General features: G+C 37.5%; 1 protein-coding gene and 2 non-coding genes across 3 annotated transcripts; 2 read left to right on the plus strand and 1 right to left on the minus strand.

Moving 5' to 3' along the window:
* The first annotated feature begins 803 nt into the window (after positions 1-803).
* Positions 804-877, plus strand: TRNAL-UAA (transfer RNA leucine (anticodon UAA)). Its single transcript has one exon. It is a non-coding gene; the product is annotated as a tRNA-Leu (tRNA).
* A 779-nt stretch (positions 878-1,656) lies between these two features.
* Positions 1,657-1,729, plus strand: TRNAL-CAA (transfer RNA leucine (anticodon UAA)). The gene has a single exon. It is a non-coding gene; the product is annotated as a tRNA-Leu (tRNA).
* A 6,432-nt stretch (positions 1,730-8,161) lies between these two features.
* On the minus strand, positions 8,162-25,124 carry LOC129282082 (uncharacterized). Its single transcript, XM_064112805.1, has 5 exons — positions 25,118-25,124; positions 23,629-23,736; positions 20,988-21,120; positions 15,808-17,236; positions 8,162-11,644 (listed from the first exon to the last, which is right to left on the minus strand). Exons 1-5 carry the CDS (start codon positions 25,122-25,124, stop codon positions 11,558-11,560), a joined length of 1,764 nt encoding a protein of 587 aa, XP_063968875.1. The 3' UTR covers positions 8,162-11,557.
* Between the last annotated feature and the right edge of the window lie 699 nt (positions 25,125-25,823).

Here is a 25,823-nt window from a genome sequence, read left to right on the forward strand (position 1 = left end):
GAAAAATCCCCTTCGGAAATTGTAACGTTATCTATGAATATTACTATTTTATTAGAAACATTCGTATGATAAATTTGGGTGTATGGCTCAGTAGGCAGTGCGTCCTACTTATAATCGGAAGGTCTTGGGTTCGATCCTCAATGCCTCCATCTTTTTCAGAAAGGGTTTGGAAGGGTTAGGGGGTGTTGAAAATTGGTAGAGGGGTACCAAAAATAATTTTGTTGAACACCCCCTCCCCCTCCCCACACACACACATATTCTCTCCTTTCCCCACCCATGTCATTTCCGATCCATCTGTTCGGCATAATGACTATTCGAAGGGTCACTATTCATTATACTAAAATGAGGGCCACTATTCATAATCCAAGAAGAAGGCCGCTGATAATTAATAAGGGAAAGGGGTCAATAACCTTAAGTCTTTATTCATAATATGAGAAAAGGTTCAACAGTGATGAGGTTCAATAAAAGGTTCACTGTTAATAATTGAATGAGATGGTTGCTAACATAATGGACAGAAAGGGTAATTTATTATAATTGAAGAAGGGGTCGCTTGTCATACTCAATCTTCTTTAATTTTCTTTTATCACCTCTACAAACTAAATTTTATATCAAACTCACTTCCCTACCTACCAACATGGTTTAACCATTCTCGTAACATTCCCACCGGAAGTTGAAAATTGTTACTGACTTTCTATCTTGTTACCATAGAAACAGAAGATATTGCGAAATGTTCTTTATGATACCCATGCATCGACCCCACACCGAATATTATGTATATAATTCTTCATAAAAAATTGTATTGAGGGGGTATAGCTCAGTTGGTAGAGCGTTCGACTTAAAATCGGAAGGTCTTGGGTTTCGAATCCCAATACCTCCAATACAGGAATTTTTTTTATTTCAAAGATATTACGCCTGCAAAATGATGAAATAATGAACAAATATTATTAGTTGAATTAAATTCTATTGCTACTGTAAATTTAAATCAGAGGTGTAAGCGATGTTAAAAGTACATTTTCAGCACCCCTCATCTTTAAACAATTTCATGTATACAACTTAGGAAAACAACCTTTTTTTCCTCAAACATGCGTAAATTCGTGTTTGCGTACATGCTTTTACAAAAATTCTCCATTTGGCGGAAAATTTGGAGCGACCATGGGGTTATGGTACACGAAGTCAAAATGAATAAAAGTAACATCGATATAGTAGATTGTAAATGAGGATAAAGCTTTTGAATAAATGGTATAGGAGGCCTATGGAAATAAGATGTAACGGAAACTAATGGGGTAGAGGAGAGGGTGTACCTTGTAACCAAAATAAAGCAGAATAGAAGGGGTTTTTCATAAAATGAAATTCGAAAATGACATTGGAAACTGGTATATGAAAAATGAAAGTAAAAAATACTATAAGGTATTGTTTTGCTAGCTTAAGGTCGCTTGTTATCCGAAAGATGTTTATATGATCTCGGTTGTCTCAATCGAGAAAAAAAACCTATAAAAACCTTACATAATGCCAACAAATAATTATTTCACTAGGTGTGCGTGCAACTGATTTCGATAACCAATAATAATATTAACCAAATAGCCAATAACACCCCTTTAAGAATTATAATTGAATATATCGAGCATTACTCTTCTGAAACAATCGTAGAATGAGTTTGGGGGTATAGCTCAGTAGGCAGAGCAGTCGACTCAAGATCGGAAGGTCACGGGTTCGAACCCCGATGCCTCCACTTGGATTTTTCGAGTAATACGACAGGGAGTGGGGTGGGGGGGGGGGGGGGGGTTGGTTGGTGCTGGCACCTGAAATGATTTTCTTGGCAGATACACGCTCCTGCACATGGTTGATTCCATCCTCTCGTCATTATTATACCTCGGTCACATTTGCTGTACGGCGAGTCGAAAACAGCAATTTTATTTTTATTCAAACCACCTACATGTAGCTGGTACTAAACATGTTGAAACGGCTGTTTTCGACTCGCCGTACGGCCGCCGTAGAGCATGTGACCGAGGTATTAGTATCATAACTTCATACGGGTCCTTTAGTCGGATTAATATACAACCAAATATACCCCAATCTAAACAAATTGCAACAAAAGGTTTTTCAACGGTTTGGTACTATTTTACCTCTTGGAATAAACACTAAAAATCTACCAAAATCCGCATCCGGGAAAATGGTTATATTCAAGATGGCGTCCAAGATGGCCGCCATTCACTGAAAATGGACATAACTCGCTCATTTTCCACCCTAGATATCCTAATTTTGGTACATATATTCCATGGTCTAGGGGATAATTTTTTTTTTATACAGGTCAGAGTAAACGTAAGCACTCGAGGGTCCCTGGAATATCGATGGCTGTGCCGCATCCTAAAAATCCACAATTCATCTATTACTTATTTTAGTGGTTTAATTTGGTTTCTCTTCAAAGGTTTTGACGGTCAAGTAGTACATTGGGACAAGTTACACAAAGGTAGTCAGTGGTCCAGTATGTCCAAAAATAGAAGATGGGTCCAAAAATGGATTCTAAACTTGCTGCTGTTAATTACAAATGAACATTATTTTGTTCAATATCCACCAGGGGAATATGATTTTGGTATCTAAACCAAGGTTTAAAGGGTGAAGTAATACATAAGAACAAGTTAGAAGGTCAGTCAGTGGTTCACTATGCCGTCACTATGTCAAAAAAATCCAAACTAGGTTCCATCCATCTTGGATTTTTAGATATATCGGACCACTGACTGATCTTGTAACTTGTTCCAATGTACTACTTGACCGTCAAAACCACTGAATATAAGAAACCAAATTAAAGCTACGAAAGTAAGTAATAGATGATTGGGACTTTTTAGTCTACATGGCAGCCATTTTGGACGCCATCCCAGATTTTCCAGGTACCCTGGAGTGCTTATAGTTACCCTAATCTGTATCAACACATGACCAACTTCAACCCTGGATTTAACACTATACCCTATACTAAACCTAAACCTAACATGACACCCTATTGCAATCCTATAACCCTAATCCTCTATCTTAGACTAAATAAAGCTCGGAGTAATTGTCGCCGGAGCAAATGTCGTGTCACCCCAAGGAGCCTCGTATACCTTGAGGTAAGTAAGCAGGCGTAGGTGGGAAAATTGTTTAGAGTGATAACTTGAAACAGAGCAGCACCTTCAGAAGAACAATTTCATTTTCCTTTTAAAGACATTATTCATTAGTAGCCCCTGGGAATGATTCAGCACCCCCATCTTCTCTCGAGTCTCTCCCCTCTCTCCCTCTCTACCTTTTTTCATCTTTATTTATTTATCTATTTTCTTTCTTCATCTTCCCTTTCCCCCCATTTTTGCTTGTTATTTCTTTTCTCCTTAGAGAGAGTAACAGAGAGAGAGGGGGAGAGAGGGGAGAGGAGGGAAAATAGAGGGCGAGAGAAAGTGATATAGGGGGTAGGGGAGGGGAGAGACACCGACATAAACCTAACTCTTGTCTAGCTCCAAACTTTTTGGTCAAGAAAAGATTATTTTCGACAGTGACGTTATGAAATGACTCAGTATCCTCTATATCTGCCCAAAATCCATGTGGAAATTAAACATGTTATAGACAAAAGTAATAATTTTCATCTCTTAAAGGACAAGTTCACCCCCACAAAAAGTGGATTTGAATAAAAAGACAAATATCCAACAAGCACAACAATAAAAATTTCATCAAATTCGGATGTCCTTTAAGGAAATAAAAATGACAAACATCATCACATCATTCATGTATTGATCAGCGGAATAAAAGAGCAGCATGACTATGAAGTGCCAATGCGTGAGCCTGGAGATTCTCTTATGTTTGTTTGTTTTTTAATAGCAATTTCTAATCTATTCAAGATAATCAGGATCACGATGGTGGCAAAAATAGTCAAATGTTGACCAACATTTGCTTAGGTTATAGTGTGACTAAAATGATTAAGACATGACTGATTTCGAACCTGTCTGCAAAAATCCAATCTGAAGAACAATTTTATGAATCTTTACTCCATCCTTCCTCCTCTGTATTAAAATAAATCGAATGTCTGTCTCTTAGCATCATAATAGCTCTCCATTGCTCCATCTATCCATTCCTTTCTCCATTTCTTTTTCTCTCTCTTACCCTCCCCCTTTCATTCAAATAATCTTCCTCTTGATCCTCTTACGTGTTACTTTCCATTCTCCCTCTTTTCTTCATCCATTCCACATCCTTTAATTCTTCTTCTTCTCTCCTCTCTCTTCTTTTAATTCCAGACGATTACCTAGCTTCGCAGACTCCCCTGGATAAACTCCTACGCACTTTAAAGAACTCGGACGCACAATCAACAGGGGCTCGTTTCTGAAAGAAGTGCGATCAAAGGCAACTATTTTCTACCAATCGTGAGGGCTTATATCGCACTTACTTTTGGTTATTTAAAGTCGTAATTAAACGCAACTTTCCCTGCAACCGCCTCCAGTAGACTTTTCTCCAAGTACACGACCAAGCGACCAAGCTGACAAATACAAGCCCGTCTGGAATAGCCTATTTATTTCCATATTTTGTGAGTCAGAATGAAGCCCCGAATTTCGGAAAAGCCTACTGACTTGAGTTAACAATGCTATTCTTTTTACGTAACAGACTACGTCGATGGAAAGGACAGGAAATAACGAGGAAAAGAATAATTGAGTCACAACATTGGTCATGCAAACTTTTGTAGGATGCAGGCTATCCTCCATGTCTTCTGCCTATGCTTAGCTTCGAAACTGTTAAAAGGACTGCGCTGTGGACTCGTTCTTTAAGAAATTTGAAGTACCCACGATCCACAGCTGACCTGCCTTCGCCTCAATGAAATCAATTTACAAGAAAGTGAGGGAGCCTTCGTGATGATGGATCATGGATATGAAAACGGTATTCATTGGTATTTTAATACTCTCCTTTCTTTCAATCGTTTCGTTCTTATTTCCTTCCCTTTCTCTTTCCTTTTTTCACTACTTGAAAATTATAGGGGTGGTCGCCCCGTCGCCTGCCGACTGCATGTCTTGGCAATCCTGTATTGTTCAGTGAGAATCTTTGTGGAATACCTCACCAATGTGAGTCGCCTGGGTCTCTCTTTAATTCTGATTAGCATTTCACATAATAAGTTAGGAAAGCGCTTTAATTGATGTTATATTTTGTTTTGCAGAAAATGACTTTACTCGCATTGCATTTGTAGTCTATAATTACTTGCAACTGAAACTAGAGGCCATTTACAGACCACCTTCTAACTTGTTATTCTAAATAGTGATTCATTCATTCATTCCTTTCATATGTAATTAACTAAAGAGATTAGATGAAGACGTGGACATGACATTCTTGTTGTAAACATTTATTATCTTTGCCATCCTCTTTACCATCGTCATCACCATTATCATTATCATCATCATCATCATCATCATCATCACCATCATCATCATCGTCGTCGTCGTCATCATCACCATCTAATTATCATCATCATCGTCATCATCATCATCATCATCATCATCATTATCATCATCATCATTATCATCATCATCATCATCATCATAATTATGATCATCATCATCATAATTATCATCATCATCATCACCACCACCACCACAACCACTCCTGCCATCATCATCACCATCACCATCATCTTCTTCATCATCATCACCATCATCATCATCATCCTCCTCATCATCATCGTCATCATCATCATCGTCATCATCACCATCTAATTATCATCATCATCATCATCATCATCATCCTCATCATCCTCATCATCATCATCATCCTCATCATCATCATCATCATCAACATCACCATCATCATCATCATCATCATCATCATCATCATCATCATCATCATCATCATCATCATTATCATCATCATCATCATCATCATCATCATTATCATTATTATCATCATCATCACCACCACCACCACCACCACCACAACCACTCCTGCCATCATCATCAGTTGCTGCAGGAGCATCTCACCATATATACTCATCGATTTGAATCAAATCACTCTTGTTAGAAATAGGATTCTCAATAGCTTCATTTACATATTTTATTCATTGAACACACACCAGTATGGTTCAGTCTATATTTTTTAATGCACAGGGAATACAATAAAATTTTACAAAATCGTATTATGTACACAATTTTTTCTTTACATATATAATGGTATTTGTTGAAAATATAATAAATGGAAATCATGATTTCATTCTAATATCAAGAAAAAGTTTACTCATATTTACATATATCACAAATCACAAATATCAATATTTACCAATATATTGGCAGTATAGACCATGCTTATATACATAATTACAAATCACAAATCAGGCCTATGTCCTAAAGGTTTTTCAAGAATAACTACAAAAGTTCCTTTATCAATACAATAGTTTGCGACACCAACACATGACATAATACATTTCAAGTTCAATGCACAAAGTGAACATAAATTTTTCGATGTTCATCACTCGCGATAAGCATAATTATTAATTTTCTAATATTTCGTTTACTCACAATAAACTTTGCAGCTGTCATTAAATAGATTTAATAAATATCAATCATATCATAACGAAACAACTTTCTTACCATTCTTTTACATATATATATTTACCACTGGCGTAAATCCCGGGGGGATGGGGGGGATATATCCCCCCCACTTTTCGAGGAGGGGGGGATGGCCTGTACAAACATCCCCCCCACTTTTTACGAAAGAAATAAAAAAAAAATCACAAGAGATAATTGTTTTATTGGTGAAAATTCTTCCTAAAATACCGCTTAACAAATAAAACAATATTATTGAACCATAAAATGCAAATAAAGAGCCAGTTCACCATTTCCAAACGAAATACTTATGTCCTTATTATAACATTGAAGAGAAATCCCTGTTTCTTCCAATTCATCAATGTTGGGGTCTTTGGAGGGGAATACGATGGAATGTCAATTTTTTTTTCAATGTAATCTCTAATAAATAATTAAACCATCATGGGGTAAAAAGATAATAATATTGGAGGGGTATTTGCCATATGGACATACAGTGGCGTAACTACGGGGGGGGGGGGGGGGGCATGGGGGGCACATGCTCCCCCCCCCCCCATCGGCTGACCAAAACAAAAACGGGGAAATGGGGAAAAATAGAAAAGAGGGAGAAAGGAAGAGAAACGTAGTGGGAAAGAAGAAAATATTATTCATTATAATGTTGTATTATAATTATGTTATGTTACATTACATAAGAAATATTTTTATCATAACTTCATGAAACATAATTTGCCCAGGGCCTACGTCTTCATAGTTCCTGGTGCTCGCATTGTCTGTTCAACGAGATATATAATCCTGTTGTACTAAAACATCCCGTTTTCAAGTCAATATAAACTAAATATATTTCCTAGCACTTGAGTTATCATTGTTTTATGTAGTGACATGAGCTTCTTTTACATGATTAAAAAGGTGATTGCCCAATGTTAAGGTCTTCGTATATATAAAAACATTTCCTTCCGTGATTACGTTCGCATTAGTGGATTGGTGAGATATGTCTGCTCTTCATGAATTCCTAAAATCAGTCCTTGAAATGTCCCTTCTTCTGATCTGAATATCAAAAATTTTCAGCTCGCGCTTCGTGCTCGCATCATTTGGTTAATGAAATACGTATGGTCCTAGTTAATTCCTACAAAGAAACCTTAGAATGCCCCACTTCAGGTCTTAATTATCTAAATTTTCAGCTCGCGCTTCACGCTCGCAATATTTGATTAGTGAGATGCGTATGATAATCATGATTGCAATGAGTACAAAAAGTGTTTCATGTGTTCAGATGTAATTCTAATAAAATCAGCAAGCGCTTGGCACTTGCATTAGATGACTATGGTGAGATATGCATACTCTTAATGGATTCCTAAAATATATTCCTTAAAATCTCGCTGTTTGGGGTCAAAATATACGAAAATTTCAGCTCGCGCTTCGCGCTCGCCTTGTTTAGCGAGACAGGTACCTATCATGATTACACAAATTTGATTATAATGTCCCTTCTTAGGTGTGAATATAAAAAATTCAGCTCGCGCTTCGCGCTCGCATTATTTGATCAGTTTCAGAATATGGAAAATACGTGTTTAGGGTGCTTTTCGAGACCCCATGGTCGCGCATGGTATCCACTCGTCAATGGAAGTGGCCCCCCCGGGTGAGATACATATCCGTTCAATGATATTGTCCTTAAAATGTCTCTATTAGGTCAGAATAACTAGCAACCGAGCGCGCTTCGCGCGCTCACTCAGTGATTCGAAAATTTTGCTGGTGCCCCCACAATGCCGTGACCCACGGTATGCCACTGTGGACATATCAATTACAATTCCTTGCATATCTAAAAACATGATAACAAAAAAAAAAGCCAAAATATTTCAGTCATCCCCCCCACCCCTCAACACGGATTTACGCCAGTGATATTTACATTATGACAGTAAATGTCATATATTTTCGTCAATCAAATTGTGTAGTGATGGGGACGTGGTCGGTAAAGGGGGCTATACTGTGATCAGCACCCATTTCCGATAAAAACGCCCTCCGGCCACCACTCACATTTTCTAAATGCCACATTCATAACTACAGTTACAGTTACATAGCTATCGATAAATGGGAGAGATGGGTCAAAGGGGGGGGGGGTACCGCATCGAATTCAATTTTTAAAGACCCCCACATTTGAGCTCAGTGTCCTTCCACTCAACTATATTCACCAATCACTAAATACGATCGTACATTTAAAATAACTTCGTGGCGATTGATGTAAGGAGGTGCCGTGGCCGAGTGGTTTAAGGCGCCTGACTATACATGGAAAATTCCGGGGTTCGATCCCCGGCCGCGGCACCTATGCCGTGAGCAAGGCATTTAATCAACAATGCTCTTTTATCCTGTCTTCGAATAAATGGGTGTACTCTATGCATTCTTGGTAACTAGGTGCATTTGTTGTTGGATAGAAGATGTAATCTGACATTCAAAGTAATCTAAAGTGAGTTTGTGTAGCTGCTGTGATCAAACAACTTAACAAAAGAATCCCCTCTTTTGAGCCCCTATCCCTTTCTAGGGGGTACTCCTTTTATCAAACAAGTTCCCCTATTTGACCCCAATATTACAGTCTTTTCCTTCTGCCCCTGGATAAAGTACATGATTTGATAAAGAACATGATTTGCTTTGATCAAACAATTTCTTGAAGAAAAAAAAACCCGAACTTATTCTTTTGAGCCCCACCTCTTCAAAGATTCCGCCCCTAGTACGTATCAAGATCGAAGCAACCTCCAAAGGTGTACTCAAACACATCACTTTATGACTCACCTGACAAGAGATAAAATGGATAAGCTAAAACGAGACATGAAGATCCAACATTAAGAGCTAAAATGACAGTTATGTTAAAGCATCACGTCCTCAGAGCTTCATCCCCTTTATCCTACCCCATCTTATCCTTTCCTTCCCCCTACCAAGAACCCCTTATGTACCCTAATATTAGCACTAATCCCCCTTCCTTCATATTTCCAAGTAGATGCGTAATCCCCACCTGACAGAAAGGCGCTAACGACACTCATAAAAAAATCGAAAAATGCATGTCATCGTCTTCAATGTTTCCCAAAATTATTAATGTTATAATAGTTCTTGACATTAAAAAAACGAGAACTTCAACTCATGGAGCTTTGGTTTTAAATGCAAATATTAATTATATGTATATCTAATGAATTAGTTTGCTGACGGTAAATCATCCAACTATGTTAAAAATAGGATGGATACGGTCTAAGATTCCCGCTTTCATAGATGCCTACCTACGATCTTCACATATCCTTTTTTAACGACAAAAAGTTTGGCACGGTACCCCAGGGCCCTGGGAACGATTTTTTTTACTGGGGGGTGTTGAAGTAAATTTGACAATAAAGAAAATATGAAAAAAAAAAACGTTTCACTACAAAATGAAGGTGGTTTAGGTTCCGAGAAATTTGACAAGCAAGCAAAAATGTTGTTCATTTTTTGTTACAGTTCTGCCATTTACCGTATCAACCAGATTTCCAGGGGGTGCTGCCTATGGAAAATAACACACGCAGCACCCCCAATTAAAATCTTGGAGGTGCTTCCTCCGCTTCCCAGGGCCATACGATGCCCCCTTGTAACACAGTCATATCCACGAAACCGACTCCAACCGGACCGACAGTATGTCACTGGTAATAACGTATTAGCTTTGATCGGCCTGAAGACGGTTTCGTTGGTGTGATTGTAACCGAAACCGACTCCAACCCGACCGACAGTATGTCACTGGTAATAACGTATTAGCTTTGATCGGTCTGAAGACGGTTACGTTGGTTTGACTGTATCATAAAAATATGCTTATGACTTTCACGAAGTTTTTCTTTAAAAAAATGAAGTATGATACCCATCATAATGCCCCTTCTCGCACCTTACAGCCGATCAGTACTGTCTTTGTTCTTCACTTTGTAGATAGGGGAATACCACGTCAGAACAGGTAACCATCACTCACAATGACAAGATAGACCTCACCAAGGTCTGGGAATTTGTTCATCACTTCGGCCCTCCGATGCATATTATTTATATTAAGAACAAAAAGAAACACATGGTTTAACCTATTAAAATCAGTGACTCACTTTACAAACTTCGCCGCATTTCTTTTTAAGTGGTTTAAGTTGTAATGGAGGCCTCGAAGCAAAGTACTTGCCAAAATTTTACCGCTTAAGTCATTATCTCGTCTCATCTCTCTCCCTCATCCCCTTTCCTTCCCGGGCTCCAAACAAAGAATCCCCCTAATAGACCTCTTTTCCAAGAGAATTTCCACCTTATTTTTCAAAGTGAAGACACCATAAACTGGCATCAGCCGAAAGAGTGGAACTTCAATCATTTCTTGACACAAGAATACCTGCAGCCTACGAGCAAATCAGATTTGTGATTACAAGATTAGGCTTGCGCTAAATACGATTCTCGACAATATCGATTCCCGAGAAAAATTTGGTGTTAGTGATTTGTTCTGATGTGTTACTATGTTCTAGTACATGACTAGGTTTGTCATGTCTGTGTCAATTCCAAATAGAAACGTAGGACCTACTCAAACCTTACTAGTTTGTTTTCATTTTGTGCAGTTGCAATTTGGACTACTACTACTACTACTACTTCTTCTTCTACTACTACTACTACTACTACTACTGCTACGTCTACGACTACTGTTTCTACTACGATGGAGTGGGGGTCAATATATCTCTTTTCTAGGTCCCCCACTTATTACCCGGTGGGGATAATGAGAGAGATTACATAATCATGGTATGATAAATTAAACCATCTACTATTTTCTTAAATATTTAATATCGGAGATCCTTATTCTCAGACGTTGAGAATCATGCCGTCCACTTGCAATGACAATCACTGTGTGGTGTATCTCAACTCGAAAATCCTATGCCAATGCCCCACTCACACCGGGGCAAAACCACTCCCAACCGTCGAAATATATTACGTTAATTCCTATGACAGGCCATCGGTCAGTTTGGACAAAGTTCCGTTGGTGTGACTAGGGCATTGCTTAGCTATGCATGAGACTATCTATTTGAGAGACACCGTCGTAGATACTCCAACTCGATGTGAAGCTGCTGGTTTTCCTCTTCTGCGTTCAGACGTGCAGACTCCTACAGAGAATACAAAAACATATATAAAAAACAAAATAAGAGTTTGAAATTCACACATGTAGACTATGATTATATGATTATATATGACATTCACCGACTTTCGAAGTTTAAATTTGAAATTGCATGAATTTAAATCCTGATTAAAAACTTTCAGGTCACTATATTATACGAATATAAATTTTGCTCGCGCTTCGCAAGATAAAGAATAAGACTATCATACGATACCATGTAATAAATATAGACAAATTGGAAACTCTCTTTTTAAAAATAACATTGACATTTTTTCATAATCTCAAAATTTAGGTTAAATCAAAATGTCACGTTTTGTTAAACAAACCATATTGTATTAATTCTTAAAGATGATCCAATACAACTATGAACTGTTTAATTTTGAAATGCGTTTAAGAAGTCTGGCGAGCGCGACGGTTAGTAAATTTCTATACAACCTTGCTCACACTTGCCTGTCTTAATATTCATCTTCGATGTTTAGAAGAAGAAAAATGGGAATATAGACATCTCGAGGATATATACTCGCACTATTACAGTCCAATTCACGCCTTTCTTTCCCCTATCTTGGCAGCAAAGTCGTCCTATTCTGATTGCATCTAATTTTACGTTTCATTCCTCTCAATTTAATTATCAATATCAACAGCTATCTATATTTTGCGCCCCACACTTTCTATGTTCGGTTCCAAAACTATGTCTCCGGTAAGTGCTCGAAAAGTTTTATGTTGCTTTCATTTAAAACGAAATCTAGGCAAATTACTTCAAACGTGACCCATTGATTGTGTTTGGCATTGAACCGAGTAAGGCCTCGTGAAATAGATTTGATGGGACAATGCATTGTGGGGGCGACACCTTATAAAATGTGTCATTTCGCAAAATCTTCTGGCCCCTTTTTATCGGAGGGTTTGTTAAACTGGTGTCTAGTGACTCAGTGTGAGGTCCTCCTTTCTGGGATGAAGTTGAAGGATGAATTTGACTGGTATGGGGAACGACCTCGAAATTAATAAAAAACGAACCCCTCCCCCAAAACACCCTCAAGAAAAAGCAACCCCAAGAGCAGGCGAGAACCAAATGCATTCAGAACTATTCAAGATTTTTCTAATAAAGAATATTGCGTTCTTAATCGTGTTCTAGTCATTATTTATGACGCACGGGGGAATTCAATTCAAATTAAATCCGTAAAAGCAGTTTCTTCGCATGAAACGTAGAAAATACGCTGAAAATAAACTGTCGTGATTTAATGAACAGTTTTTCCTTTTTTGTAAATTGTTATTGAAGACTAGAAGTATTTCTTCTTGACAAATTATCAAGAAGATATACTAAATTCACCTTCAATTTGGAGGAGTGGGGGGCAACATCCTCCAGACAGAGCACAATTCTTTATCCTTATATCTTCCTTTTTTCTTTGGTTTTGTTGCTTCCCTTAAATGCGCCAACCGTCCCGAAAATACACGAACTGAGTACAATTTGTTAATTTTTTTCCTGTTCATCAACAATGGGTTCGACCTTTAACACATCGAGAAGTGAATATTAATGAACAAGGGATTACACCTCATTGATGCCAAGCCAGCCGCATCAGAGCATAAGAAAGACACCAAAAGGAATGATATTACAAGAAAAGTATGACTCCACATCTACGGCTGCACCAAAGGAAAGAGGTGAGAGCATCGTATCACGCAATCCTTTTATGTTTCGATTGAATCAGAGTGAATTTTTTTTTCTGTTTGATTTATGATACATAATACTTATGATGAATGCACATCGTGTACTGGGAGTTCCCCCGTCGGTGATAATTCACCTTCCGTTTACGTAACCTTCCATAAAAGGGCGTTCTGGGGGTGTTTCACAAAGATTTAAGTATGACTTGTACTTAGATGCAGACGCGTACATGGTAGTGACAATGACAATTGATTTATTGACCCATGTCACCCTTATTCGGGTATTGGAGCCACTTTCATGAACATTTTACAATGTAATCATCTTTTGCATTATAAATATTTACAGACTGTCATTGTCACTGGTATGATCTGACCAATGCGGTCATGCCTTTTATACCGCACGCAACTAGGCATTTAAGTGCGACTGTAATCTTTGTGAAACACCCCGAGGGTCATTGACAGTCACCCTGCCATAATGTTTTTATTTTGATTTGAGACAATATGTAGACACGCATCAGACATTTTGCACAGCGGTGAGAAAGAGACAGAGGTGGGCGAACGGGCCTTGCCCCCTTTTTCTTTTTGCTTGTGATTTGTTCAATTTGCCCCCGCCCTTGATAATCCTGGATCTCCTCAGACTCAACTACTGGCTATTTTTTTGTTCCCCTCTCGTACATCTATAATAACGTCCATTTCAAGTGTCTAAAATGACGTCAACCAGCATATCTATTTTTTTAGTATGGTCTTAACATAATATTCCATACTGGTAAGATATATCTAAACAAATAAAAAATCATGTTATAGGATTTCAATAAAATTCCAATTAAATGATTCTTGAGAAACAATCTGCCGTTTTACTCTTCCAAGAATAATAATTACCAGTAACCATTGGCGGCGATCTCAGAGGGGAGGGGAGGGGGGGGGGGTGCCCCCTTCGAATACAAAAACCCACCAAATCGGTGCACAAGATTCCAGCACTCTGCATTTACTTCCGCCCCTCTCTTTACCCCCCCCCCCCTGCTATGAAGAGATCTAATAATACCAATCATTATCAATAAAAATCTTAGACGACTAAATCCAACAACTTTCTAAAGACATCACGTACACTGGCAATCCGTCAACTCGTCATATCCCCAAACCCTCAAACTTCCAGAAAAAGGAAGAAAATCGATCCATATTTTTAATTTGGAAGACTATTTAAGACGGTCCTAATCCATGGGACGTGATGGGCAGAAGACAGGCGTGAAATATCTATTTTAGTGTTTGACACTTTACGTGACAGAGGGTTTATTAAAATATACAGCCAAAGACGGCATGGAATGGAGGTAAAAGAGAATAAGATAACGTCACTTCCGTCACAGATCTATGATTTTAAAATGTCGTTGTAGATTATGATACCTTATGACAATGAAATCCATCAAACTAATGGAAAGCAAGAAGTTAATATCAGAATAAAAAGTGAAGGTTGATCCTTTATCGATTTGCAATTATTCAACTGTCGACGATGCAATTTTTTTTCAGACCAAGATAGTTAACGTTAACACATTTATTTTAAAAATCTCTGAATAGTTTCAAAATACACTCTTTACCATTCCTAATGGAAATAACACAGTGTTCCACAGTGTATGCCGCAGTGTGTTCACAGTGTGGAACAAAATGTGAAATCACCTTACCACTGTTAAATTTGAGCATTTCAACAGTGTGAATCACATATTCACTTAGTCTGTGAATAGTCACATGGTCGAGTTGTCCCCCGGGGAGTTGTCCGAAGTGTGGAAATATCTTCACACTGTTGAATTTGAGCATTTTTTGACAGTGTGAATAATATTTCACATAGTCCAATATGTGATCACACTGTGTTCTTTTGAGCAGGGATTAATTAAACAATAGGTTAACATCTACCACTGATTTTACAACGGAAACATAATTATTATCATAACTTTTTAAAGCAAAGTTATGGACCTAAAGCAAGTTGTAGGATTCCTCCAATTTAGAATACGATTGACATTCTAAGTCATTGCTAACCAAAGGTTTGATTTGTTTGCTTCCTATTTGGGAAATTAAGTGGAAATCAAACGCATTTATGTTTATTTCACAGTTGTGGAACCTGACAACGGGCTGACAACTCTATCACCGATAGTTATCTTCGGGAAATATATCAAACTGATAAAACAATTTTTGGTCAAAGTTCAATTCAATCAGCATGTTTCACTGTAATAGCGACACAACCATAACAAAGAACAAAGATTAAAATGATACCCATTATTTTCTTTTAAAATACATGAATAAATCCAGAAGGTCCTCATTTAATTACCTAACGTACAAATTATGACAGGACCCAAGAAATAGCTTTATTGTAGAATAATATCAATCACTTAAAATGGCTCGTAATCCTTAACTTGAATCGCTGTCAGTCTTAAAATTCTGTCTGCTACTTGAAATTCAGTAAGATATAACATTACAAAAAGAGAAGAGGAATCTTGAAGACTTTGGACTCACCTCAACGTTGACCCTGAGTTTCATAGATTCCAATTCCTTCTTCATCCTGTCCACTGATTTTCTAAGTTTACTCAACTCGTCATCCTTCTGTCTCAGTTTATTTCGTAAACCCTGCATGTGACCTGTGACCTCACCGTTGATCAGGTGCGGTATCTTGAGATTATTGGCGTAAGGCACGTTGAAGCTCTCGTTGCTGTAGTCACCGACCATCTTGGGAACACTGTTGTGGATGTGTTCTCCATACTTAGGAGGCAATTCCGGAAGCGGTTTGATGAGGATGTCCCCGTTGGTGTGACGGGATTCTTTCCCATTGGTTAGACCCCCTGAGGAACCCAGCTCAATGTTCTGGTAAGTGGTTCCCTGGTGTTCCTGACTATGTACATCACCTTTGACCACCTTAGGTTTCTTACCGCGTCCGAAGGCATCTTCCTTTGGCGGACTCGTCGAAGGTTTCGACGGCGGGGTTCCGTTCGTGTACGAAGGTGACTTTTGTCCGTTGTATGGCGCGGGCATTATCGACGATGGATCACGATACGAGACGCCATATCGTTTTGCTTTGTGTTCGGTATATGCTCTTGGTTTCGGAGGCACCTCCGATATCCTTGACTTTAGGGATTCTATCAAGGACACGCAATGTTGCGGAGAGTTTTGAGGAATCTCTAAGTTTTCGTAGATACTATGGACAGAACAGTCTAGAAGACTACTTTCTATATCATTGTCTGTAAGGTCAGTATTCACATAATTCGTTGTGTCTTCTTCCTCTTCTTGTTGCACAATTTCCTTTGGTCTGAGGGCTTTCTTTGTCCGAAGAACAGGTTCCTCGTCCGGCAAAGGCAACGTGTGATTAAGGTATTTGTTCTCTTGGAGAGACGCTCTCTTCGCGCACTCTTTAGCCAATCTCTCATGCTTCAAATAGTCACTTGTCGTCATGGCGCAGTGCATCTGGATCGTACTGATTGGGGGAAACACCTTGTCCTGGTTCCTTATTAAATAATGGACCAACTGAAGACTAAGGGCAGTGCTACCGAGCAGGAAATTGCCTTCAGCGTGTTGTGGACGCAGTATATGAGGTGCAAAGATATTGGCCAGGTTACCAAGTCCCATCTTGTTTTGCGCCTCAAACTTGTGAACCTCGTGCAGGAAGCGACAAAGGTACTTCAAAAGGTTGTAGTTGACTTTGGGAAGGAGAGCGAGTTGGATGACCAGCTGTCTTCGGCCATCTTCTTCGCATTCTTGAAGACGTTGCATGGCTGGGATGAAGTACCTGCAGTGACGCCAGGGAATGATCGGCTCGGGTAAATATTGAAAGTATCTCTTCAACAGAGATGCTACCGTGTGCGAGCTGGCACTGTAGGCCTCGAAGTCGGGTACGTTACCGCCGTCGAAGATATCCTGAAGTTCCTGGATCATGCTAGTTCGACCATTTAATCTGTAACATGGAGAAGAAAATATGAAGAGTGAAATTAGTATTTTATGGAATTGCATTTTGTAATCATATCCATTCTTTATTTAACCTGATTTTTTTCTTTTATAACGTCGCTAATTGTGTTTGTATGTTTCGATCAAACGTTTTATATTGATTAATTGTTCATTGTGATCGATGTTATTTACCTTAGTTCCGGTTAAACATTGACATTTAGCATGATATCTGAAATATATAATTTTTAATGGCTTCGCTGTACAGTCTATAATCTCCTTTCGAGCAATAGTGTTTATATGAATTTGAGTGGCGTAAATCAGGTCCGACTTACTAAGTATTTGACTCGATTCACGACCAATATTTCCTTGGCTGAAAATTACCAACTTGCATAAAAAAGGTTATGTTTTCGGTTTGCTTTGGTCGCAGTTCTTTGTGTTACATGTAACATTCTCTTTTTGCCTTCAAACTATTTTATTTTATAGTCTACTCATACTGCAAACTTGATGTCACATGAAATCAACTCTCAGTCACCTCCGGGCCGTACCAAATCTTTAACATTCTTGGAAAGCTAACATGAGTTACACCCAATTCTCAATGTTTTGTTCTCCCCCGATGACAGGAGAGGCAACAGTCGCCTTGTGCCAAGGAAGGGGTTCTCCCAAGTTTCTCCATGGTAAGGGCAAGAATCACATTACCTCTAAGAGAAAACGAGATTATTACAACCACCTGTTGCCATGGAAACGAGTGAGTCAAGCTCCTCATGGAGGTGCCTCGGGCAGACGACGCAGACAGTGTTAAAGATAGGAAACGCGTTTTGGCGGGAAAAGGGGCGATAAAAATTGAAAGCTAATCTTGTCCGAAGTATAATGTGCGATGGAATTTCTATTTTCATAATTCAGGTACATTGGAAATAATCCAGGCTTGGTCTTTTGGTATTTCTAAATGATTATTCAATTCAATGTTTTCTCTTTTTTATTTTGATTACTCATTAATATCTAAATAAGTAGAATAAAACGATACAATTGACGATGAACACATTCCTTTTCGAATAAAAATATGAACGTTTTCGAATACAATGATGACATTAATCTTGTTTATATGAATTCTATTGATATATGAAACTGAAATGTAAACCGATAAGACAATTCGTTGTATAGTTCTAATACCAATAAAAACAAAATAAATCCACAAATCTAAATAATATTTAATCGAAATTTCGTATCCTCGCGAAACGACTTTTAACTCTTATAATGAATTAGTGCCTTAATATTCGTATGATGAGAATCGTTTAAAAACAATCATGCAGTAGTACAATAATGACATAAAATGAAATAATATTCTGGAAAAGAAAAAAACAAAAAAATAATTTCATGTTATCAAAACATATGAAAAAGAAATAAGAATAGAGCATAAGGGTGACCTTTTGACGATCAATTTTAAAAGGTATTAACGATCTAATTTGAAAGGTATAAGGAAAAGACCATTATGATTTACTTGCGGTTTGTGGTCAACAATCCTATTTTGAAAATTCCGGACATTTTTAGTTTTTCAATCTCATGTGATTTTGTGATGCGAAGAGTTAATTTTGGACCGATAGAGTGCGATGATTCATGCACGGTCCCCCTATGAAGATTGTTAATTGTGTGATGCCTAGAATCCTCTTAAAAAATACCCATAATATTGAAATTTATAATCACTGCCATTCCACAATTTATGTTCTTTTCTATAACAAGTTTAAGTGGTTAATAAAATATACAACGAATGTATTTATGTATATTTATCATCACAACTTTGCAACTTTTTACAAAATCGAACCAAGTGTTTCTGACCGACAGGTCAGTTATTATCAGATGCCTCGAGACCTCTAGAAAAACTCAGCGATTTATTTCCCGAACTCGTAGACATTTAAAAGATGTTTGTATATTCGGAACGGAAATCATAATCAGCTTATCGTCTGGCTAAAATGGTTACTCATGATATCAAGAGGACATTTCGATGTCAAATCGCATTCTTTGATGAATAATGCATTTATAATTGTATATTGTATTATTGTACAGGCAAACGAAGTCAAGTATGGAGGTCCTATTCTTAATGAAGGGTACAAACCTATGAACTTTCATTTCACTGAAAATATGGTAAGGTACAAATTTACAATGGAGTATGTTACTCCATTGGGTAGCGTTCCTCCCCTAATGCATTCAAATTCATATTTTCACCCAGTTTGTCCGGTAAATTGCCAATTTGTCCACTGCCAACTCGTCCACTCACCACGTGGTCTACCTTCATTTAGTCTAATGCCATTCCGTCCATCAACATTATGTCCAACAACCATTTGGTCCAATAACCATTTGGTCCAATCATCACTTCGTCTAATCATCATTTCGTCTATTACCATTTCGTTTAATAACCAGTTGGTTGGTCTTATACCAATTTTATTTTCATTCATTTTGCACAATAAACATTTTAGTTTAATTAGACCAAATGGTATATGGACTAAATGGCTATTAGACCAACTGGTTATGAGATGGAATTGCATTAGACTGAATGAAAGTAGACCATGTGGTGAATAGACGAACTGATGATAGACCAAATGGTAGTAGACGAGTTGGCAATTTCACGAATTGGCATTAGACGAATTGAAAAAAAAGTTTGTCCCCCACAAAAAAATAGATAATCAACTTTTTTTTCTCTGTCTAAATAAAAAAATATTTATACCCTTGTCTGTCCCAAATACCCTTAAAGAAGACCAGATATTTTTATTATTCATTATTATTATTATTATTTTTTTTTTTTTTGGGGGGGGGGGTCAAATGGCACACCCTCCCTTGTATTTTATAACCCCCTAAAGTAATGGTAATAAAGTAGGACAATGAGAGTAAATATTTATAAATGCATGAATCTCAAATAGAAATTTGAACTGTTTGATAATATTGGTGACTTTATGTCGAGGGTTAGTTTCCATAGGTCAGCCTTTGATCATGTTGATCTAGAGAGTTTTGCCAACCCAGCAATGGACGCCAAGTTCTGCCCAACTATCTATAACTAAACTCTGCATATTTGTAACGATAATGTCTTTGGTTGCGTTCATTCAGATGTTTTCGCCGGTGGCATAATTTAAAAAATTGCTCAGCCTCATTTTCTTCACGTCTCCGGAAAAGAGACGTCACTCCAAATCTAATGAATCACAGTTTGAGATGAATATTGTGTAATCTACCAGACCTTGTATACGAAGCTCGGTGATGATACAGCATTAATTGGAGTTATCGAAATAATCAATTTCCCTGACGTGTAATCAGGTATTTGAAGTTGACGCTAAAACATTTTCGAGACGATATAATTTTGACATGGAGAGAAATTCGATATTATTGTGCAATTTTCGTGAGCGAGCGTAGTATCCCATAGTATTGACCTACTTTGTGAATGAACTATACCAAATCAATATTGTAAAAAGTTGAAGTTTTTTAAAAATGTATTTACTAAAAAAATTGAAGTTCTTGAATCGTCTGTTATTTTGCCCAGTTTGGGTATAATTTAATACAGTGTCTCTGCGAAAACAAAATTCCTATCCTATTTAAGATATTAAATAGAGAGAAGAGAATAATCATAGTCATACTTGATATAAACCAAATCATAAATTGTTGAGAAATATTTTATTTCAAATATATTTTTTAATAATCATGATTCTCTTTGTGTATTTTTAATTTACTTACAAATATCACATTTGTTTATAAACAATACCACTCTCGTTCCCATCTCTTACCTGAAGATTCCTTCCTCGTTCATTCCAGTCTCTCTGAGATGTGATACACACCGCTCCACCACCACGGGGATTTCCCTTGTACATTCCTCACTCTCGTTCACTATGGTATCCTCGAGACTCTGGCCAAAGACTCCTGAAAGGAAAAAAAAGCGATTGGGAGACAAAAGTAACAATTGAATTTGAAAACGTGGAGAATGAATGGGGGGGGGGGGTCGAAAGAAAAGGGCAGGAGTGGAAATAAGGAAACGAGTGACAATGAAAAGAGATAAGGAATAGATAGAGAGGGGTAAGAAGACAAAAGGAAATTAAAAGATAGATACAAGGAGTAAAAAAGATGAGGAAGGGGTGCATGCGATGGACACAAACACGTCAGAGGCAGAAAAAGAGGGAAAAAGATCAGGAAGAGAGGCATAGACTAGGAGAGCAGGGGAGGCGGTAGGGAATTAGAAACATTAAGTGATCATTATGACCAATCTATATCTCCATATAAAAGAGGGGCGGCTCGAATGGATAAAAAATACACAAACTATCCCTAATCATTTACGAAAATTGCATCCATGCACTTTCAAGCTACCCATAAGAAAATGAAAGCCCCGTCTTAACAGATACTTTCTCAGGGATCAAATTATGTGGGCTGTATCTAGGTCGGGTCAACTTGGGGAAACATGCCCCCATATTCTTCCGCAGCGGTAACGCGACTGGCAAGGGGTGGTCAGGTTCTCAAAATGTTTCAAGGTGTTTAGGGGTGTCAAGAATGGATAATTCCTTCAGACATCAGTCTGTCACGCCGAGTCAAATAAATGAAAATCAATATAACGTGTATTTATATATAGCCGAACAATAATTGTGAATTATTGCACTTTTTAAGAGGCGGACAAGCCCCCCCCCCACACTTGCGTTAATAAGCTTTTTATTCAGAACGAATACACGAATTATTAAAAGAAAGAAATTTGAATTTAACGCGCTCATTTTTAAACTTTGTCTTTTACTCTGCATATCTCTATATACAAGTAAGTCAGTCCATACTTTTTTAATCATTTGTTTTCTTTAGAGAAGGCATAAGGAAAGTTAAGATATTTACGAGCACATCATATATGTTGATTTTTTTTTCTCCTATGAAAATTGTTCATTCTGCCCGAGTTTCACTTAATTGGAATTCGCTTTAAATGCAGATATGCAACTTTTTTTCATAGGCATTTATCTATTCTTCCGGGAGAGATAACAAAGAAGGGAATTCAATGAATATACATAAACGAAATTTTTCGAGCAAAAAGTATTTATAAGTCTGATGAAGGATGTAGACTTGACTTCAAGTATTCAGATGTCAACAACAACGTAACGCAGCGTTTGAACGCAAATCAAGAAATCAAACGCAAGTCCTGAATATGCACTTTTGATTGGTTAAAACAAAAACAAGTTGCTTTTGAAATTCCAAGTTGGGTTTTATTGAAACGCATTCTGAAACCGACCCCTGAACAAATCAACCTCAGCTCCACTGAAACCACCCCTTTAGCTTTATAGGGGCATCATGAGGTACCACTCACAATGATCATTGTCTTGTCAAGTCTAAAGGTCATGTTCTTTTCTTAGACTGACCTAAATGTGAAGTTCCCTTCAGGGACTTCAAATCAGCTTTCGGTCAATCTTTAGATCATTAATTGACTCAACAAGTGTTCGTCAAAAAATCACGGAACCTGTACGACTGCCCGCCATTACCTCCCGTCAAAAAATGACAGCATTGATTAACAAATTGGAGATTATTTTCAGTGACGTCTTCAGGCCACCGCACACCTTACGATCAGTCTGCGACCCGATTTTGGAATTAAACGTAGTAGAATTTGATTCTAATATAATATGTAATGTTCGAAATCATCTTACGAATGCCTATGTTCAAATCTGTGACTATGCTATCATCCTAATTAGAATAAAAGCGAATTTAATATCTAGTCGTAATGACGTCATAGCAATCGTATACAATTGGCTACGATTTGAAACTAATTTGGCCTTTATCCCAAAATGAAGGCTTGAAATCATCAAAAATTGTTATATTATTATTCTTTCAGTTAACTCTTTTCATTCACATTTTCAGAAAATGAGCAAAATGCGATTTGTTCTAAAATCGGATCGCGGACCAAGTAGTAAGGTGCGTGGTGGCTTTGAAACAACCCTGATTGGTCAGTAAAGTGACCAATCAGGATTGAGATATCAGGTATCATACGGATTTAGTGAATCTGCATGAGCCCTATACAATAAGGTTATTAGCGACGGATCTTAGGACTTATTGCTAGGATTGATTGATTACATTGATTATTGTATACGATCAATCCTAAATATCAGCCTCACAATAATTATTAATCGCTAAGTTTTATATAACGGGAGCTCTGATTAGTTTAACGTACACTCTCAATTTCAGGGATTTAAAATAAATCCAGTTGGATTGTAGTTATGGACCAATCGAATTCTGGATTTAGTTTGAATGTTCCAGATTCGATTTTAAACCTAAAAAGTACAATTTTAGGATTTAAAACAAAATCTAGAGTTCGATTAGTCCCTAAATACAGTCTATCTAGATTTATTTTAAGTCCCTGTAATCTAGAGTCTAAAGGCCATTCGCAAATAATGCGATACCTGGTTTTCTTACCTCCTCGTAACTTTCGGATTTCTCTTTCCCACACGTCCAGTTCGGCTTGTTTAGGAGAGCACATCATGAACGGTTTGCCAAGAATATCCGGCTGATCCGGATTCTTACCTGTGAATACAAGGAAAAAATTGCGAAAAAAAATATTCAGTTGAAATGACTGCGTGCAGATAGTGTACGCTGGTCGGTTTATTTAGAGACCATACCGTGAATAAATGGCCAAAAATATGTATCTACAATTATTCATGCTCGAAACAGCACAATAAATTCATCTTACTGACCCTATTCTGTTCCGCCAAAAGGAGTTCATAAGAACCCTTGCGTTATTTTAGTTGATTTGCTTTTAATCAACGGCTGTTCACTAAACCTAAACTATTCGCCTTGAAAGTCAATCACAACTCGTCTTTTAGTGTCCATTGTATTTTTCGGTTCTATTATTGTTTCGTTTTAATGTTTTCTTCATTCATTCCATTTTGCTCCGATGAGTGCATATATCGAAAAGCTCCATTATGTCCGTTTAAAAGCTATTTTTTGATTATTTTTTTATTTCAGGGAATCGATTGAGATGGTTCATTCAAGTTGAATGAAGTCATAACAAATAAATGTCTTAGAATGGGTTACAAAGATCGAATTGATGTAAGTGCAATACATGATTTGTATACACCTTGGCCTACAGCGTGATTCGTTAAACTATCTTTATTTTGAATATAGCTGTGTTATAATAGCGATTTTTTGTCTGAGGATACAGAAAGTTGCCATCATAACCCCCGCTTCAGCTGGAGATACCACTTTTTTTAAACGGCGCTCAATGCATTGAATGAATAAACTGTGCCAGGTATCCATTCATCTCACCTGGGTCGAGTGCAGCATAGTGTGGATAAATTTCTTGCTGAAAGAAAACACGCCATTGCTAGGATTCGAACCAACGACCCTCTGTTAGAATGTCGATACTCATAACCACAAGCCCACGACGCACCAACATTACAAAGAACGTTAGGGCGGGGACTGGATCAAGACAGATATGCTCCAAAATACATATTCATCCAATTTATTAAATGATTTGTCTACATTTACTTGTAATGATTTTTACAAATTGTGGATTCTGAATTAATTTCAAAGTGAAATGAATACATTCACGTTATTTCGTACACATTGTTCTTTGCCCATCCACCTCCCTATACCGTATATCTCTTTTTTTTTTTAAATCAATAATATCCAGTTTTATTCGTTAGCACCTTTCTTGTTTTCAACCATGTCAACATCCTTTTGTAACTTTTTTACTATCATTCTACCTTTTGATGAAATTATTCTAAATACTTTTAGGAGCCTTTCTACCCTTAAAGGTTAAAACATGCCAGTTGCTTTGTTCTGGTTGATTTGATCGTGATTTTGAAGCTGATCCAAAACGCTCGTGTTTTAAGGTCATTAACACACCGTGAATTTGCCTCCAAACCAATGTAACCTATCTCAAAGACCGAGTTTATTTTCTTACTTTGCATCGTCGGTTTCTAATAATGGTAAAATGCACCCTTATGTAACATATAACACGTATTAATACATGATTTATCTATCGGGGCGTTACTAGAAAATGACGTTCCATTCCAAATCGAGCGTTGATCCCCATGCAAATTAATTTAGGGCCTATATATTCATTTAACTTACGTACATTTACAGATAGAGCAGGAGTGGGGGGTGTTAGGGGCCATTACCCCCAAAAGTTTCATGACCCCCCAAAAAAAACAAAAAAAGGAGGATAACAAGAGAGAAAAAGAGAGCAAAAATTGGGAAATATGAAACTTTCTGAATGGTATGTCAAAATTTATCATAAGATTGGAATTTAGTACTAACATTTAAAATGTCAAGTTTTTCTCACTCGCAAGTCGCAACTCTTTATTTTTCCCGCTTCACCAAGTCTGGACCCTCAAATTTTTTCGCTCATTTAATACGCTACGGAGTCATGTGAAGAAACGGAAACTTGTAGTTGATTTAATTTTCTTGTTACGTCCCATTTACACTTATTTTTGGACGTACATGTAACCTTGATCAAGGAGTTTAAAACAGTTTGAAGCTCCTTGGCTTGATGTACAGAACCTAAGGTTCGTGTAACGCCCAATCAAGTATTTTTAATTGGTCATTGGAATCGAGAAAACCTTGACACAATACTCACACACTTTCCACTCCTTGGGGAGCATTCATCA

This window comes from Lytechinus pictus, chromosome 18 (assembly GCF_037042905.1).
Source record: "Lytechinus pictus isolate F3 Inbred chromosome 18, Lp3.0, whole genome shotgun sequence".
NCBI classification, from domain to species: Eukaryota; Metazoa; Echinodermata; class Echinoidea; order Temnopleuroida; family Toxopneustidae; genus Lytechinus; species Lytechinus pictus.

What these genes read in the sequence shown, in the direction of transcription:
- LOC129282082 (XM_064112805.1), bottom strand. An exon ending in AATCCGAAAGTTACGAGGAG is followed by an intron (nt 21,121 to 23,628) that starts GTAAGAAAACCA and finishes TTTTCCTTTCAG; the next exon opens with GAGTCTTTGGCCAGAGTCTC. An exon ending in AACGAGGAAGGAATCTTCAG is followed by an intron (nt 17,237 to 20,987) that starts GTAAGAGATGGG and finishes TCCATGTTACAG; the next exon opens with ATTAAATGGTCGAACTAGCA.